This window comes from Magnolia sinica, chromosome 18, assembly GCF_029962835.1.
Source record: "Magnolia sinica isolate HGM2019 chromosome 18, MsV1, whole genome shotgun sequence".
Classification (NCBI taxonomy): Eukaryota; Viridiplantae; Streptophyta; class Magnoliopsida; order Magnoliales; family Magnoliaceae; genus Magnolia; species Magnolia sinica.
Window position 1 is genome coordinate 11,792,916 of NC_080590.1, and position 15,521 is coordinate 11,808,436.

A 15,521-nucleotide genomic window follows, 5' to 3' on the forward strand; every position below is an offset into this window, starting at 1 on the left:
GGATGACACCGGTGAGCACCATGTGGGCGTATATAGGTGTAGGACCCACACTGGAAAGGTTAAAATTGTCATTTCATGGAGTCCTGTGCATCATCAATGTAGTGAGATTATAAGATGATAGCTTCTACAAGGCATCAATGAGAACCTGAACTGTTCAGATCATCATCTAAGATGCAGCCTGGGTGAAAACGCACCCGGCTACGATACTGTGGCACAGAGCACGGCATCCTATCAAGGCCCATCTAAAGGAAAGCCGGTCATTCATCATACCCATGCGGATTGCCTACTCGGTAAAACTGTGGGGCCTACCGGGATGTATGTGTCTTATCCATGCGGTCCATCCATTTTTTGCCGCTTATTTTAGGGGATAGGCCCAAAATTGAAGCATACCCTAAGCTCAAATGGACCACACCATGGGGAATTTAATGCCTACGGTTGAAATTTTCTTATGGGCCACGGAAGTTGTGGATCAAGATGATATTCGTATTTTCTCTTCATCCATGTCTGTGTGACCTTATGAACAGGTTGGATGACAAATAAACATCACTGTGGGCCCTAGGAAGATTTCAACGGTGGATGTCATTATCCCCACATGGGGTCCATTTGCGCTTTGGATATGCTTCAATTTTGGGGCTTATGCACTAAAATGAGCTGATAAAATGGATGGACGGTGTGGATAAGACAAATACATCACAGTGGGCCCCACAGAGTTTACTGATTACACTATAGCGTATTAAGTACGCAATCCGCCTCCTCATCATACAGCGTGTCCCCCAGCGATTCAGGATCCAGTGGGTCGGCGCCCAGAGGCCTTCAACGTGACAAGTGGTCGAGAACCGTCTATGTTGTGGAATATATGCCGGGCATCTTAAAAAACTTGACTAAGTGGACGGTCGTGATCATCACTATCTCTACCTGCTCAGGACAATGAGAAGGAAAAATTTTCAACGGCTCTCATTCGACTTTAAAAATCAAATCTTAGAATCATCACTCAAGCCTGATTACTTCCCAGTGGCTTATTTACGTTAATAACGAGAACATGGACGGTCTAAACCATCAGTCCATCTCAGCATGTGGGCGTGGGGCTGAGTAATGAGTTGGTACTCGAGACAGAAGAACTCCAAACAAGTTAAATATGAGCCGTCACCGACAGGCGACAGTGGGACTGATGGGTGGAAAGGTCGGGTTCGCCGCCAGACGATGAAGGCTGCTTTGATCAACGGCCCAAATCTCTCACACGCTTGTGTCGAGAACCGCGACGTGCATCTCACTCGAGTCTCCTCCTTGCTACAGAAGAAGGTCGGAACTCCGACGCGCGCAGCGTATTAGTTCGGGCAGTGCAGATGGCGGGTGCAGTAGCTGGGCCGTGCCTCTTCTGCCAAATTGCCCGATCTTCCACTTCTAACCCTCTCCTCTACACCGTCAGACCCTCTCTCCTCTCTACCCTTCTTGTCATTTTCCACTTTCTTCGTGGAAACGACTGCTCACACCCATCCTCTGTTGATTTATGTACTTATTTCAATTCCAAAAAAGGGGAATTGGGGGTTTGCAAATCAATCAGGGCGGGTGTAGATATCAATTACATCACTTAAATTATTCTATTGTCATAATTCGATTATCGTTCAATCGCAGGATGAAAAGGTCGTTGCTTTTCAAGATATTAACCCTTCGGCATTCAGGTGTATATAGATTTCATTCCAATTTCTGTTTTCTTTTTTTTTTTTTCCTGTCGTCGTCGAAAAAGATATGGATATGGTTGCATTTGGATGTGCAAGTGAATTGAATTGCAAGTGTTTGCTTCAAAAAAATAAGAATATGGTTTCGTTTGGATGCGCAAGTGAACTGAGTTGCGAGCATTTCCTAGATCCTCGAATGGAGATATATTCTTATGGTTGCGTTTGGATGTGCAAGTGAATTGAATTGTAAACATTTTCTATAATTCATGATAAGGGAGTAGCACTCAAACTATGGCAGCTTTCTGAAATCCAGGATTTTGAATCCCTGAGATTTTCATTATGTCAGTTAGTGTTTGGCGGCCTGGATTTTCAATATGTGGAATCCGGAAACTGTGTATGGCGACCTGCTTTTGGAGGTGTGGAGAAGGCATGTGTTACTCTTCTTAAATAAACGGTTTGAAAAATATGACCATTAGAGAGGATTTCAAATCCTTGAATTTTGTAAGCTATCCTCTAGAGAGGAATTGAAAAGTGAGCTTATTTAGGATTTCAAATCTCTCCCCTGAATTCCAGTGTGCCAAACATAGTATTTTGGTTTGGATTTGGACTCCAATTCCAAATGCACCAGAATCCAAGCTACTAAACGACCCCTAAAAATATGTTCCTTTCAAGTCCATCTTGGAAGTAATGTCATGCCCTCATAGCAAGTAAAATGCAACATGGTTATATCCATTTCCCAGTTCATTAGACTACTAGTTGTAACCCAATTCAATAGAGCATCCAAACACACCCTATCTTTATATGTATTATTGTATTTGATTTGATGCATGGTTTTTTTTTTTTTTTTGTTCCTACCGGGAGTCAAGAAGCTGCAGATTTAGTATCATTTTCTCCAATGTACTGTTTTAATTCAGTGCATAGAAATTATACAAGTACTTGCATTTTAATTGCAGATTGTAATTAGATAAAGTGTCTAGAAGTAAATGAAAATATATTAGTTATTTATGAAACTCTCATTATTCATACTTCCCTAGAGAGTCAATTGGGTGGGTGTTGGGAGAGAAGGGAGTTTCAAGAGGATATATTGACAAGATTAAGGATGTGTATCAGGGAGCAGTAACAAATGTGAGGACCACTAGTGGAGAGAGAACTAAGTTCCCAATTACTGTAGGCTTGCACTGGGGGTGTACCTTTTTGCATTGATTACAGACAAGTTAAGGAGGCATTTGTAGGACAAGTTGTTTGCAGATGACATACTTTTGATTGATAAGATGAGGGAGGGTGTAAACCCAAAGTTAAATTTACGAGGGGTGCTTTAGAATATGAAGGATTTAAATTTAGTCACACTAAAACAAGGTATATCGAGTGCAATTTACTAACAACAAGAGTGGAAAAAGGGATTAGTTAAGATTCTTGGCCAAGAAGTTTTCCAAGATGACCACTTTTGATATCGTGGATCGATAATTCCTTACACTGGAGAGATTGAGAAGGATGTTGCCCATAGAATTCAATCAGGGTGGAAGAAATGGAGATGGGCCTTTGGAGTTTTATGTGATCACCGTGTACCACTCAAAGGGAAATTTTTATAGGATGGTTATAAGACCGACCTTGCTTTACGAGACAAAATATTGAGTGGTCGAGGAGCAACATGTTCATAGAATGAATGATGGATGAGTGGCAAGACAGGAATAGAATTAGAAATGATTGCATTCAAGGGGACTTAGGAGTAGCATAAATAGGTAATAAGATAAGGGAAAGTAGACTTAGATGGTCTGGTCATGTGCAACAAAGACCAAGAACTGCATTGGTTAGAAGGAGTGAGTTGGTGCAAGCTGAAGACTCTTAAAGGCAAGGAGAAGGCCCAAAAGGTCGCGGGTGGAGGCAGTAAGGAAAGACTTGATGACCTATGGTCTAACTACAATTATGGCCCTTGATAGAATGGAATGGCAGAATAGGATTCATATAGCTGACCCCAATTAATTGGGATAGAGCTTAAATGAGGATGATGATGATGACTCATTATTCATACATGTGGCATAAATATGCGAGATCTAGGCCATTCATGTGTTGGAACCTACCATGGCTTCAATGTACTCCAAAAAACCACAAATATTGGGTGATTCTAGCCACTAATTCAAAGATTTTTTAGGGTTACAATTGGGTGGTTGGGGAAGTTCCAAACAATGGGCAACATTCAATGGGCAAGAATCTTGCAATATGTGGATAGGATCATGTACACAATGCCATCCACAATAGGACCAACAAATGTACGGTCCGAATGTTGTACATGTGTCCATGTGCATTGAGGTTGAATGCTTGATTACCAACTTATATTTTCATGTTCACCATTCGATCATTCTTTGACCATCAGGTTGTAGGCTACAATAAGATATAATATTGGATTTTGCAAGCATTAGCTCAATGCTAAGGAAACAACCAAATAATAAGTAGCCCTCTAAAATATTCTTTTCAAGTCCAACCTGAAACTAAAGTTATTGAAACTTGGAGCCTAGTCCCTCAATATGAATGCTAGGAAAGTAATTGCAAATCACTTAGTGTGTGTTTTGGATAGGAGGCAAACCATGGAAAACTAAGGAAATAGAAAATGTTTTCCATTGATGTGACAATTTTGTGATATTCAGATGGCAAGGAAGAGGGTGGATTCCACATGGCAATCATTATTACAGTTTTCCATAGTCAATTTCCCCAACGCAAATTATGAGGGTAGTATTCTCTCACATAAAAAGAGATTTTCACTTGCTATCCAAACAAATAACCAAAAAATGGAATCCACATTTCAATAATGCTCGTGGAATCCATGGTAGTCCATCATTGCATAATCATTACACTTTCCCTTTCTTTTCTTTTCCCACAATCCAAACATGCCTGTAAGGTAAATTATGCCTTCCATCATGGTACTCTCAAGCTGCTTTTGTGCAAAATTGTCAAATTTGGATGGGTTCTTTTGTCGAATTTGTGTAATCTCTCAATGAAATTGTGAGGCAACCAAGGTGTGCAGGATTGATGTGGAGAAGGCATTTAATCACGTTGAGTAGAACTTGTTTCTCTGCCTTCCAAGGAGGATGAGTTTTTAATTCTAGAATATGGAACAGTGATAGTGGAGATTGAAAAAAGAAAGTTCACTCATAATTGGGCGCAAATTACCGATAAAAAATAATAATAATTGAATGTAAATCCCCAACACGGGGATGGATTGAACCTATGCATATCATGAAAGGGAGAAGAGAAGCCTCTCACATTCTACAATGGCCAATATTAGATGGGGAGAGAAAAGTTCTTATTCTAGATCGAATTTTAGACCCTCATAACCCTATGTCTTATGCGTGGAGCATTGAAGCGCAATTTAGCTAGTACTTCTAATGATTTCTTTTACACTATTTCCTCTCACCAAAAGTGGGGCCCATTTGTTGAACAATCACAAGCCTTGAGACGCTTCTAACTTCACTCGTTGGAACCTCCTTCCCAAACAAAATGGGCCGACTCCATATACAAGATAGTATCTTTCCTGAAAAGACTGTAAAAGAAGCTATTTTGCTCATCTTGTTAGACTCCTAAGTCCTAACCAGATCTCAACATTTATTCCCTGTTGATCCATTTCTTTAAAGAACTCTCACTTTCATGTGTTAGTGTGGGACCCACTTGGACCTTGATATCTTCTACCCCTATTGGTGGTCTTCTTTAATGAGTAGTGAGACCATATGGTTGGTCCTACATCAAAATCCATTTCAATGCATTATTTCCCAAGCGTGCTCAATAGGTGGTTAATTGAGCAACTGCAACAATTATTTCCACACCAATTCCACGTTGTTAAAGGAATAAATGTTTATTGGGATTGAACTGGGTTTGATGTTTTTTTCACAAGGCATTATCCTAGAGCACATGGGCATGATATATTTCAACCAAGGGTTATGGACTTTAAAAGTAGGATTGAATTGCTTGGACAAATATCATTCAGAATGATAACAACAACAACAACAACAATTTCTTAAAAAAAAGGCGATAAGATTTTATTAAAAGAAAAGACCCAAAGGGCAAACGAAGCTATACAGATGTCAAGTCAAAGCAAAAGAAGATACAAAAATCCCCAAAAAAATTCAAGAAACCCACTCCAAACATCAGATTTCTCCCTTTTAAAGACTTCAAAAGATGGCTCCTTGGGTTCCAAAAGCAACGGTTATTCCTTTGTCCCCAAAGAACCCAAAGACTGGCCTACATAGCTAACCTCCACCTTGCCCCTCCCTTCTTCCTTGGCCCACCTCCACACCACGTGAGGAAGAAATCTTGATAGTCCCCGTCATCACCCAAGAGACTTTGAGGAAGTTAAAAAAAAAAAAAAAATGGTCCCACAACTTTGGCGAAGGGGTAGTGGATGAATAAATGATCCATTGACTCCACGTCATGCATACATAGGATGCAAATGTTGGGGAGTGCCATTGACCTTTTCTGGAGATTATGTATGGTGAGCACCCTATTCCTTCCCACCAACCAAGCAAAGGTCGCAGGGGTAATGCTAAATGAAACATGTATGCATATAGCTCATGCCCACCGAAGCTTAGGAGACCATACCCTTGAAGGAGCAGACATAAATCCTCCCCAACATGTCTTTGCTCTATGCCAATAGATCCTTTTCATTGGGCGAAGGGCAGAGTCCTTGAAGCCGGGCCAAAAGCCCAATGAATTCTTCTACCTCCTTGATTGTGAAGTTCCTTTTGCAGTGGGGGGACCACACAACTTCCACACTCAAGAAGGAGAAGCAACGAGCAATCGAGATATCTGCAATCGTAGAGAGCCTAGGGAAGTCAACGTTAAGAAGCCTTGCCTGAGCCACATCTCCAATGGAGAAGCAAACCCCCTCCATGACTTTACTCACTGTACAGACAGTCGTGCTAGATGCTCTGTACAGGGATGAACAACCCACCATTCCTCAAAAAAAGAAAAAAAAAAGGAAGTCCTCAATTTCTCCAACCTAGCCAACACCAACTTCAGGCATTTAAACAATGACATAAGTTCAAGGGCATTTTAAATAATGCAACTTTAATAAGTGTGATCCTATTGTCCAACAATAAGTATCTACTCTTCCATCTTGGCAGCTTCCTCTTCATTTTTTCAATGACTTTGTCCCACAAGTGCTTTGCAGTTTGCCCACGCATAGCTAGAGGCCAAGATACGTTGATGGAAAGGACCTAAAGTGACACCCGAATACCACGATGAACCTTGCCACCTCCTCGTTAGACATATGAATCCCCAAAAGTTTGCTTTTAGAGATATTAACGTTCAGCCCCGACACCACTTTAAAACACCTCATAATCTTCCTCAAGTTTATCCATCATGACTTCATTCACCTCACAAAAGGTATGGTATCATCAGTAAACTGAAGATGGGATATTTGAAGCTTGGCATTTTCCACCTTGAACCCTCTAGTGAGACCCATGGCCTGACTTTTATCCAACATTTTGATGAGAGCCTCCATGACCACTACAAGCAAAAAGGGAGAGGGGGGATCTCCCTACCAAAGGCCCCTCGAGGCCTTGAAGAAGCCATTTGGGGAACCATTAATCAATAGAGAGAACTTAGTGGATCGAAGCATGTTCGGATCCACTGCCTCCAACGATGTCCATAGTCCAACCAACCCAACATGTAGTTTAGAAAGCCCTAGTCCACATGATCATAAGCTTTCTCTAGATCCAACTTGCAAATGATGCCCTTGCTACCAGCCCTATGTTGTGAATCTAAGCATTTGTGCACGACCATCACACTATCCAGGATCAATCTACCAGTGATAAACGCTCGAGAGGACCGCCCGAAACCTGGAGGCCATAATTTTGGCAAGAATCTTGTATGGGCTCTTGAATAGGCCAATGGGCCTGAAGTCCCTCAAATAATCAGTGCCTTCATTCTTCGGGATAGTGACTATAAAGGAACTGCCCATGTCCAACGGTAACCGACTGCTCTTAAAAGAACTCAGCTATAAAACTGACCATGTTGCCCTTTACCATCTCCCTGAATGCCTGGAAAAAAGCCAAGGGGAATCCATCTGGCCCCGTGGCTTTATCCTTACCCAGCGCATCCACCACGGGTTTAACTTCTTCCGAAGCTGGCCTCTCAAGGAAGGCAGCATCCACTTTGGTCAAGCTATTAAATGGCAGTCTGTCAAGCCTCGGACTCACCCACTCCTCACCAGTCAAAAGATCCATATATTGACTCACAATCTTGGACTCCCATCTCTTGATGCTATTAAGAATCCAAGATCAATCACAGACCACCGATGAGATGTTTATTTTCGACTACCATGTAGAAAACTTCTGTTTGCACACTTATATTTTCTTTGATTATTTACCAATACTAATGGCTAAGAGGTATTATATGGTGAACAGGCCAAGAGTTTGTACAGCATATTCAGGTATTCAGTTTCTACAAGTGAGGCTCATGGTTCAGTGATCCAAACTGTTGGTATGATGGGCCTCATCCCAGATGGCCCATGCACCAAAAACCCCAAATTGGAATATTAGATGCCTTTTTTAGTTCGATGTGAATTGTCTTTTGTAAGTTGTTCTTGTTCTTAACCAACTCTTTGTTGGGACATCTATCAAAGGACTTAGAACCATGTACCCCATTTATAGACTGAAAGCCTGAATGGTATTTATACTCAATGGTTTATTTGCCACGTCATGCTCTGTTATGTTTCACTGGCCTATTTAACACAGTAAGAAACAATCTTGTTTGGTTTATTTCATCCATTGGCTAACACATATTTTTACATACCAAGGGCAATTCATTTATCCATTTGTTTCTGGTTGTTCACTGACAACCTTCATTTATGAAAGCATTCATTTCTGATGTGAAAAATTGATAGGCACTATCTGGTTATTCCTGTGGAGCATATATCAACCGTCAAGGATCTCCAAAGAAGAAGTGAAGATTATCATTTGGGTACATGCAATTATAAGACAGTTTATCATGAACCAATGTGGCAATTTCTAGCTTTTTATCATTTTATAATTTTGTTGCAACTTCTATAGCCTCTAGTGTTTGCATTCATCACAGTGAGCCACATGTTGAATGTCGGACAAACTCTGTTGCAAAAAGATGCACCTGGATGTAGGCATTATAGGTATGATCTTTGAACACTTCATGTTTCCTTTGTGAAGTTGATGCCTTTTGATTCAATCATTTCTGCTATCATAGATATGCTTCATTCCCGTTGCTTCTATCAATCAAAGAACTGTTGTATTGTGCTCAAGATCTCAGTGTTTGTTTTTTTTTCTTTTACTTAGAAGAATTCATAAAACAACATTGCTGTGGAATTACTGGAAAGGTACATCTGTGCTCTCACATGTGTAAAGCTTCATTTGCCCTCTGACAGGTTTGGGTTTCATCAGCCTCCATTCAACAGCGTCAACCATCTCCATCTTCATTGTTTAGCACTTCCCTTCATGCCAAGGTTTTATTTTTTGCCATTTCCACTTCTATTTGCTTGAATCATTCATTTCTATTTTTATTTTTATTTTTTTCTGTGAAAACAACTCTAAATCTGTCATGTAGAAGTTATGTGCTGCATCTTTCTTCTTTAACTTTTGGAAAGCTTGAACAGATGGAAGCATTTAAAGTATGTATCTTTGGGATCTCTTGGTGCATTCATAGAGGCTGAGAAGCTGTTGGAGAAGATAAAGCCATCGACAGTGGTGCACTCATAGCTAATGGTTGACTGCTCTGCTGTGGGTTTGATCCTTCTCAAACTGTCTGGTTCAGGGTTCAGTCTGACCTAATTTTCCCTCTACATGTTTTTTTAAAAGATTTCTCTCTACAAAATTATAAAGGTTCTCGTGGAAAAATGCTTCTTGAATGTCTGAAATCTTATCACCATTTAATAATTTTCTTGTTTCTACATGTTTGTCCTCTTGGTATACTCATTTCTGGACCAATGAATTATAGGATTCTGTACATGTGGAGCCCATGGTTGATGATCCATATCATTGATTAGCCGGGTCCCTACACACATAATGGAGATGCCCTGCAAATTTCTCAAATTGGAGAATTCTAATCCTTCCGTCGTACACGATAAACAGGTAAGAAAAAAAAAATGCAGCAATTTGGTCCACATTCCATGGAAAAAAAAAAGAAGAAAAAAGATCAAGTATTGGATGGCAAGGATCTTCCCATCTGGTAGATTTTTTGGATCCTCTCACATCCATGGTTTGATCTATCAAGCCAATGGTATGGATTGTCAATCCATAGGCCCCACATACATGGAATCCACGCCAAATATCAACAACATGGATCCCCCCTTGCTCTTTAGTGGAGCTATGTAAGCCCCGTATCCTAGACCGTACCGTTCCATAGACTTCTGGGGTCTTCCCGGTTGAATTCCGGCAACCTTCGACCCATATCCGATGTTTGTGTGCGACCCTGAGATGCATGCCGTTAACCCGAGTCAACTCAACGCAAGATGTGTACCCTAGCGACCGCGCCGTCGCCGCGGTTCCGATGCCGCGACTCGTACGCTAATCCGATACTCTGGCCAGGAGATGCGGGCGAGCGTTCGGTGCAAGGAAAACGCCGCGCGTGCGAATTATGAGAGAATCTCTACGAGATGTCACATCAATCAATCAACCCATCAATCTCATCATGTCAAGTACATGTCAAGTACACATCACCTTTCACCCATTCCCAAGCAACCACAAAAGTCAAAAAGTTCTTATAAGCCCATACCTTTCTTACACCAAAATCCCTAAAAGTCAAAAAATCTTTTACACACCCATCACTCACCACATCCATCACTCCATCACCCATCACTCTCTCTCCCTTTACAAGTCTCTCTCTCTCATTTTCAAACTCATTCCCAAGCAAGAGAGAAAACACCATACGTATGAGCCTCTTCAAGCTTTCCCAAGCAACAAAGGTGGCCCACTTTCCTACCCCTTCACCTCTCATCTCAACCATCCAAACCTCATCTCATCCGTTGGAATCGAAGCTAAGGAGCTAAGGAAGCCAAGGGAGCAAGAAGATCAAGCGGTAGGTGCTTTGGTAGAGTAGTTTTGATATTTTTAAGATGGGTCACGTGAGGCCAACCGACCAATGGTTTGAATCTCACTTGGGACCCTAAGATGTGGCCGATGGCCCACTTTGATCATCATGATCATTCCATGATGGAGCCATTCTCCATGGACCTCATTATTATGTTTATTTTTCTTGTATACCTAGAGTCATCTAGACCGTCTATTTTAGTGGAAAAGGGATTTCCACCGTTGGATTTTGATTTAATGGGCCCATGTATAATGAGACCCACTTGATGTATAATTTAGTGCAAGGGAGGGCCCATAGTGTCGGGGTCCCTCCATCACGCGTGTCCCACTCTCTATCCCTCTCTCTCCCTCTCTATTTCATTTTCTTTTATAAGATCATGATATGGTTTTGTGGCATACTTGAATGGACCCCACCATGAAGCATGTATTTGATCCAAGCCATTTGTAGGTGGGGCCTACTTTACATATATGTTGTGACCACACCATCCATCATTTGGTGGCCCACTTGAACAGGGCCTACCTTAAAGGACGTGCTATGCCACACTGTCCAGGACGCTGGACGTGTTAGGGAAACAAAAATATTAGTTTGATTTACAAGCTTTTTGGATGGACCACTTATTTAGGCCCCACCTTGATGAATGTCGTTAATCCAAGCTGTCCAACCTTTTCCCCAGACCATTTTAGGCGTTGAGCCGAAAAATTGAGCCAATCCGAGGTGCTGGCGGACCATAGCATAACAAACAGTGTGTCTACCATTAAATCTACCCTAAAGTTTTGATGTGCCAAAAATATATTGAATATTGGACTCGTTGGGTCTGTCTTGAGCAGTAAAGACCAATGGCTGGGGTGAATTTACATGATGCGGGCCGCACACCCGAAAAACCATAAGAAGACGCCATTTAAAAAAATAATAATATATGTATATAGATATCTTAAGCAGCAGACGCTGCTGCAGAGGGCGCAGGCGCCTACTGCTTATTGGAGGACGGACGGACGGACGGATCCACACCGTTCACAAGGTGGGCCACTCCCAGCAGTGGGCCCCCTCTAAATTTCAGCTCCATCCACAGATCAGGTGGCCCACACTGCAGGAAACAGTGGGATTGAACCTCTGCCATTGAAACCCCCCTTTTATGGGCCACAGAAGTTTGGAACAAGATGAAATTTGTGTTTTTTCCTTTCACTCAGGTCCACGTGACCTCATGAACAGTTTGGATGGGAAATAAACATTACAGTGGGCCCTAGGCCCACCTCCAGGTCCACATGACCTTATAAACAGGTTGAATGGTAAATAAATATTACGGTGGGTCCCCCACCCTGGCCGTGTGACCTTAATATATATATATATATATATATATATATATATATATATATATATATATAGGTTGGGTGGCAAATAAATATTGCACTGGGCCAAGGTCCAAGTGACCTTATGAATAGATTGGATTGCAAATAAATATTACAGTGGGCCCTAGGCCCATGTGACCCTATGGACAATTTGGATGGAAAAAAAACATTATGTTAGGCCTAGGTTGGGTGGAAAACAAACATTTCGGTGGATCCTACTTAGGACTCACTTATGTATGTATTGTGTCCACACCTTGCATCAGTATGGACCTCCACCATGGAGTATGTGATTAATCTATGCCTTCCATCCCTATGGGACCTACCATGATGCATGAGTTTCATCCAAACCGTCCAACCATTTTGGAGATTTATATAAGGCCATTAGTTGAGGCCATCTTAATGTATTTGTGGCCTGTGGTTGAGGCCCACTTTGATATATATATATATATATAAGGCCCATGGGTTATGGCCCATTGTAATGTACATAAGGCCCATTGGTGCGGCCCATTGATGTGGCCCACTTGATGAATATAAGGCCCATATGATATGACTCATTTGATGTATTTAAGGCCCAATGGGATGTACCTAAGGTCTATTGCAATGTGTGATCCCAACATAGTTTATGTGATGACGTTTACAACGAACTATGCTTTGGGAGCAATGATGGTTTGACGTCCACATTGCAAGTATAATGTTGGTTAAATGTCCACATTACAACTCTCCCTAGGGCCCATTGTTTGGCCTGTACTTGTTGTGTGTAGGCCGTCTAGGCCATCTGCGTTTGAAGGATAGTGCATTACTTTATAACATGTATAGTATAGCTTTATAACTCATGAACATACGCATCATATGTATGCTTAATATGAGAAGTGACTGATCATAGCATATGCCTTCGGGCAAATTATTTAAGGGCTCCTGGATATGCGGTATTGCCCTATATGAGCGCACGACACGCGCATGATTTCTGCATGACTGGATAGTGTGATTCATGCATTCGCATTGTGTGACATGATTACCGTACGCCCTAGCGACATCAGGGCCGTAGCCTCCACAGGCGTATCATGGTTGGTAGGATTGGATATCGAAAATCTTGTTCTACTTAGGGTGTTATAGATATCCTTGGGTGAAAGTTCCTAAACCCTTATGGTACCAAGAGGTAGCTCCAACGTCTAGACCGAGTGGATGCATGAGCGCCGAGTGCCGATTGCTAGACGGTTGCGTTTTCCACTGTGTCGTAGTCGGTTGGAAGGGGATGTGGCCTTACCCGCCCGAGAGGAGGGGTTAAAGCTAGGCTCAGTCTGACCAGCTCGAGGAATGGGTCCGCTATTGACGAGCCGAGCCCGATATTAGCAGGCGAATAGTGAGGTCTTTTCCACTCACCTTATTGCGCGCGATGGGGCGGCAATCTGGCCTGGAGTGTACTAGATCCCGGTGATATTTCAGAGTTGAGCTGTATTGATATGTGGACTTAGATGAGGATTAGCATGCTTGAGTTGCATTCCACACCGCATGGCCTTGGTATGGCCGACATCATCCATGCCTTGCATTGCATAGCCTTGGTACGGCTCATGGCATTCATGGATTTATCAGCATATTTCGCATTACTCTGATACTGCATAACTACTACCTTGCGCACACACTTACACCACCCTCTAAGCTTTTCATAAGCTTATGCACGACCGTTGTGTGCAGGTGACGTTGGAGCACAGCAGCGCTGAGGCAGGAGCGCTTTGTTGATCATCTTAGAGCTTTTTGTTTATTATCATTGTATTTCCCTTTATGTTCATTGTACTTTTAAAGTTTTTGATCATAGTGGAAATGTGATGGAGTTTTTGGTTATTGTTTGTGGGTTATGCCTTTGGTTATGCTTATTATGAATCAAACTGATGTTGAAAATCCTCCTCGTAGCATCCTAGGATCGGAACCTGGCGAATGGGCGCTGGAAGCCGAGAATGGGGTTCTACGGAGGCTGTCGGCGCCGGATTCGGCGATCGAAAATTTTGTGAGCCCGGTTTCCGAGTTTGGGGCGTGACAAGCTATGTCTGGCCTGTTGATGAATTGCTACATTTATTTCATTTCACTTCCCTTCTCAATACAGCAGTTGAACAGAAAGGATTGGGTTTGATGGTAGTTGACAAAATTCTGGTGTTGATAGAGGAAGCTATGATATTGGGAAATCAAGCCATGGGTCTTTCATTGGAATCTTGGCAGCACATTGCAATCATAGATACAGTGCACTGATAACATGGTTGGTGGTGAACAAATGCTTATTTTAGGATCCAGGTTTTTTAGTGCTTGCATATCAACATCACACTCTTCCAAAGCATCAAAGTTTCTCTTTTTAGAAGCCTTGAATATTCCTTATCCCTCCGCAACCTTTTCTAGCGAATGGGTTCTAGGCTTAGGCTGCACTTGGAAGTTACTAAATATGCATGGAGCGGAATGACCACTGGCTGAAATGATTATTGTACTCAATTAGACGCATTCCTACATTGAGCTTGTAAGGCTCGTATCCTAGTCCGTACCGTTCCATAGGCTTCTGCGGTCCTCTTGATCGAATTCTGGTGACCCGCGATCTTTTATCGGCAGTTGCGCGTGACCCTAAGTTGTATCCCGTATTCCAAAGTCGGCTCGACTCGAAACTTATATCCTTGCGACCGCACCATCGCCGTGGTTCTAATGTCGCGTCTTACATATCGATCCGATACCATGGCAGGGAGATGTGGCCCTGCGTTCAGTTCGAGGAAAACGCCGCGCATTGCAAATCGCAAGAGAATCCATCACATCAATCACCTCACTTGTCAAAAGTACACCCATCACTCAACCCATTACTCTTCCCATTCCCAAGTACAAAAGCAACCCCAAAAAGTCAACTTTTCCATCACCTTACCATCCCTCTCTCCCATCACTCCCTTACATCACTCTCTCTCATCTCTCTTATCTCTCTCATCTCTCCCATTCTCCCAAGCAACTCCAACGTCCATGGTTTCCAAGGAGAGGAGAGCTAGTGTGGCCCACTTTCCTATCTCCCATCTCCACCATCCAACCCTCATCTCAACCGTTGGATCACATTCTTTGGAACTATAGAACGCGTTTATGGAAGAAGGAAGAAGAGCTCTTGAGGTGGGTGATCTTGTATTTGTCTTTTGTGATTTAAGAGCCCACATTGGTGGGACCCATCTTGATGTATGCTTTGTATTTAGGGAAGGCCTTGCGGGGTCCCTCCCCTTCTTACCGATCTCTCTCTGTCCTCTTTATTTTGTGGCCCACCTACGTGGACCCACCTTGATGCAACCGTCCAATATCTGGACGTGTACCCATATGCTGTATTGACAGCAGCAGGTTCTGTGGGTCCGTATCATGAGCTATGTGTATGGGACCCACCCCACGTGTGGGGCTACACCATGATGTAAGGGCCTATTTGATTTTCTAATTACAGAGGTAATTCAAGGTA

The 15,521-nt window shown here is 42.4% G+C and overlaps 1 protein-coding gene across 1 annotated transcript; it reads left to right on the plus strand.

The window, feature by feature from the left end:
- The first annotated feature begins 1,149 nt into the window (after positions 1–1,149).
- LOC131233335 (bifunctional adenosine 5'-phosphosulfate phosphorylase/adenylylsulfatase HINT4) lies at positions 1,150–9,582 on the plus strand. Its single transcript, XM_058230015.1, has 6 exons — positions 1,150–1,421; positions 1,633–1,679; positions 8,551–8,627; positions 8,742–8,808; positions 9,061–9,138; positions 9,289–9,582. The coding sequence occupies exons 1-6, from the start codon at positions 1,344–1,346 to the stop codon at positions 9,389–9,391; spliced, it is 450 nt and encodes a 149-aa protein (XP_058085998.1). The 5' UTR covers positions 1,150–1,343; the 3' UTR covers positions 9,392–9,582.
- Positions 9,583–15,521: the final 5,939 nt, after the last annotated feature.

Excerpts from the sequence above, each read along its gene's own strand:
- LOC131233335 (XM_058230015.1), top strand. The coding sequence starts at position 1,344 with ATGGCGGGTGCAGTAGCTGGGCCGTGCCTCTTCTGCCAAATTGCCCGA. Across the intron at positions 8,628-8,741 it reads AAGTGAAGATTATCATTTGG|TGAGCCACATGTTGAATGTC; the intron begins GTACATGCAATT and ends CATTCATCACAG. Across the intron at positions 8,809-9,060 it reads CCTGGATGTAGGCATTATAG|GTTTGGGTTTCATCAGCCTC; the intron begins GTATGATCTTTG and ends GCCCTCTGACAG.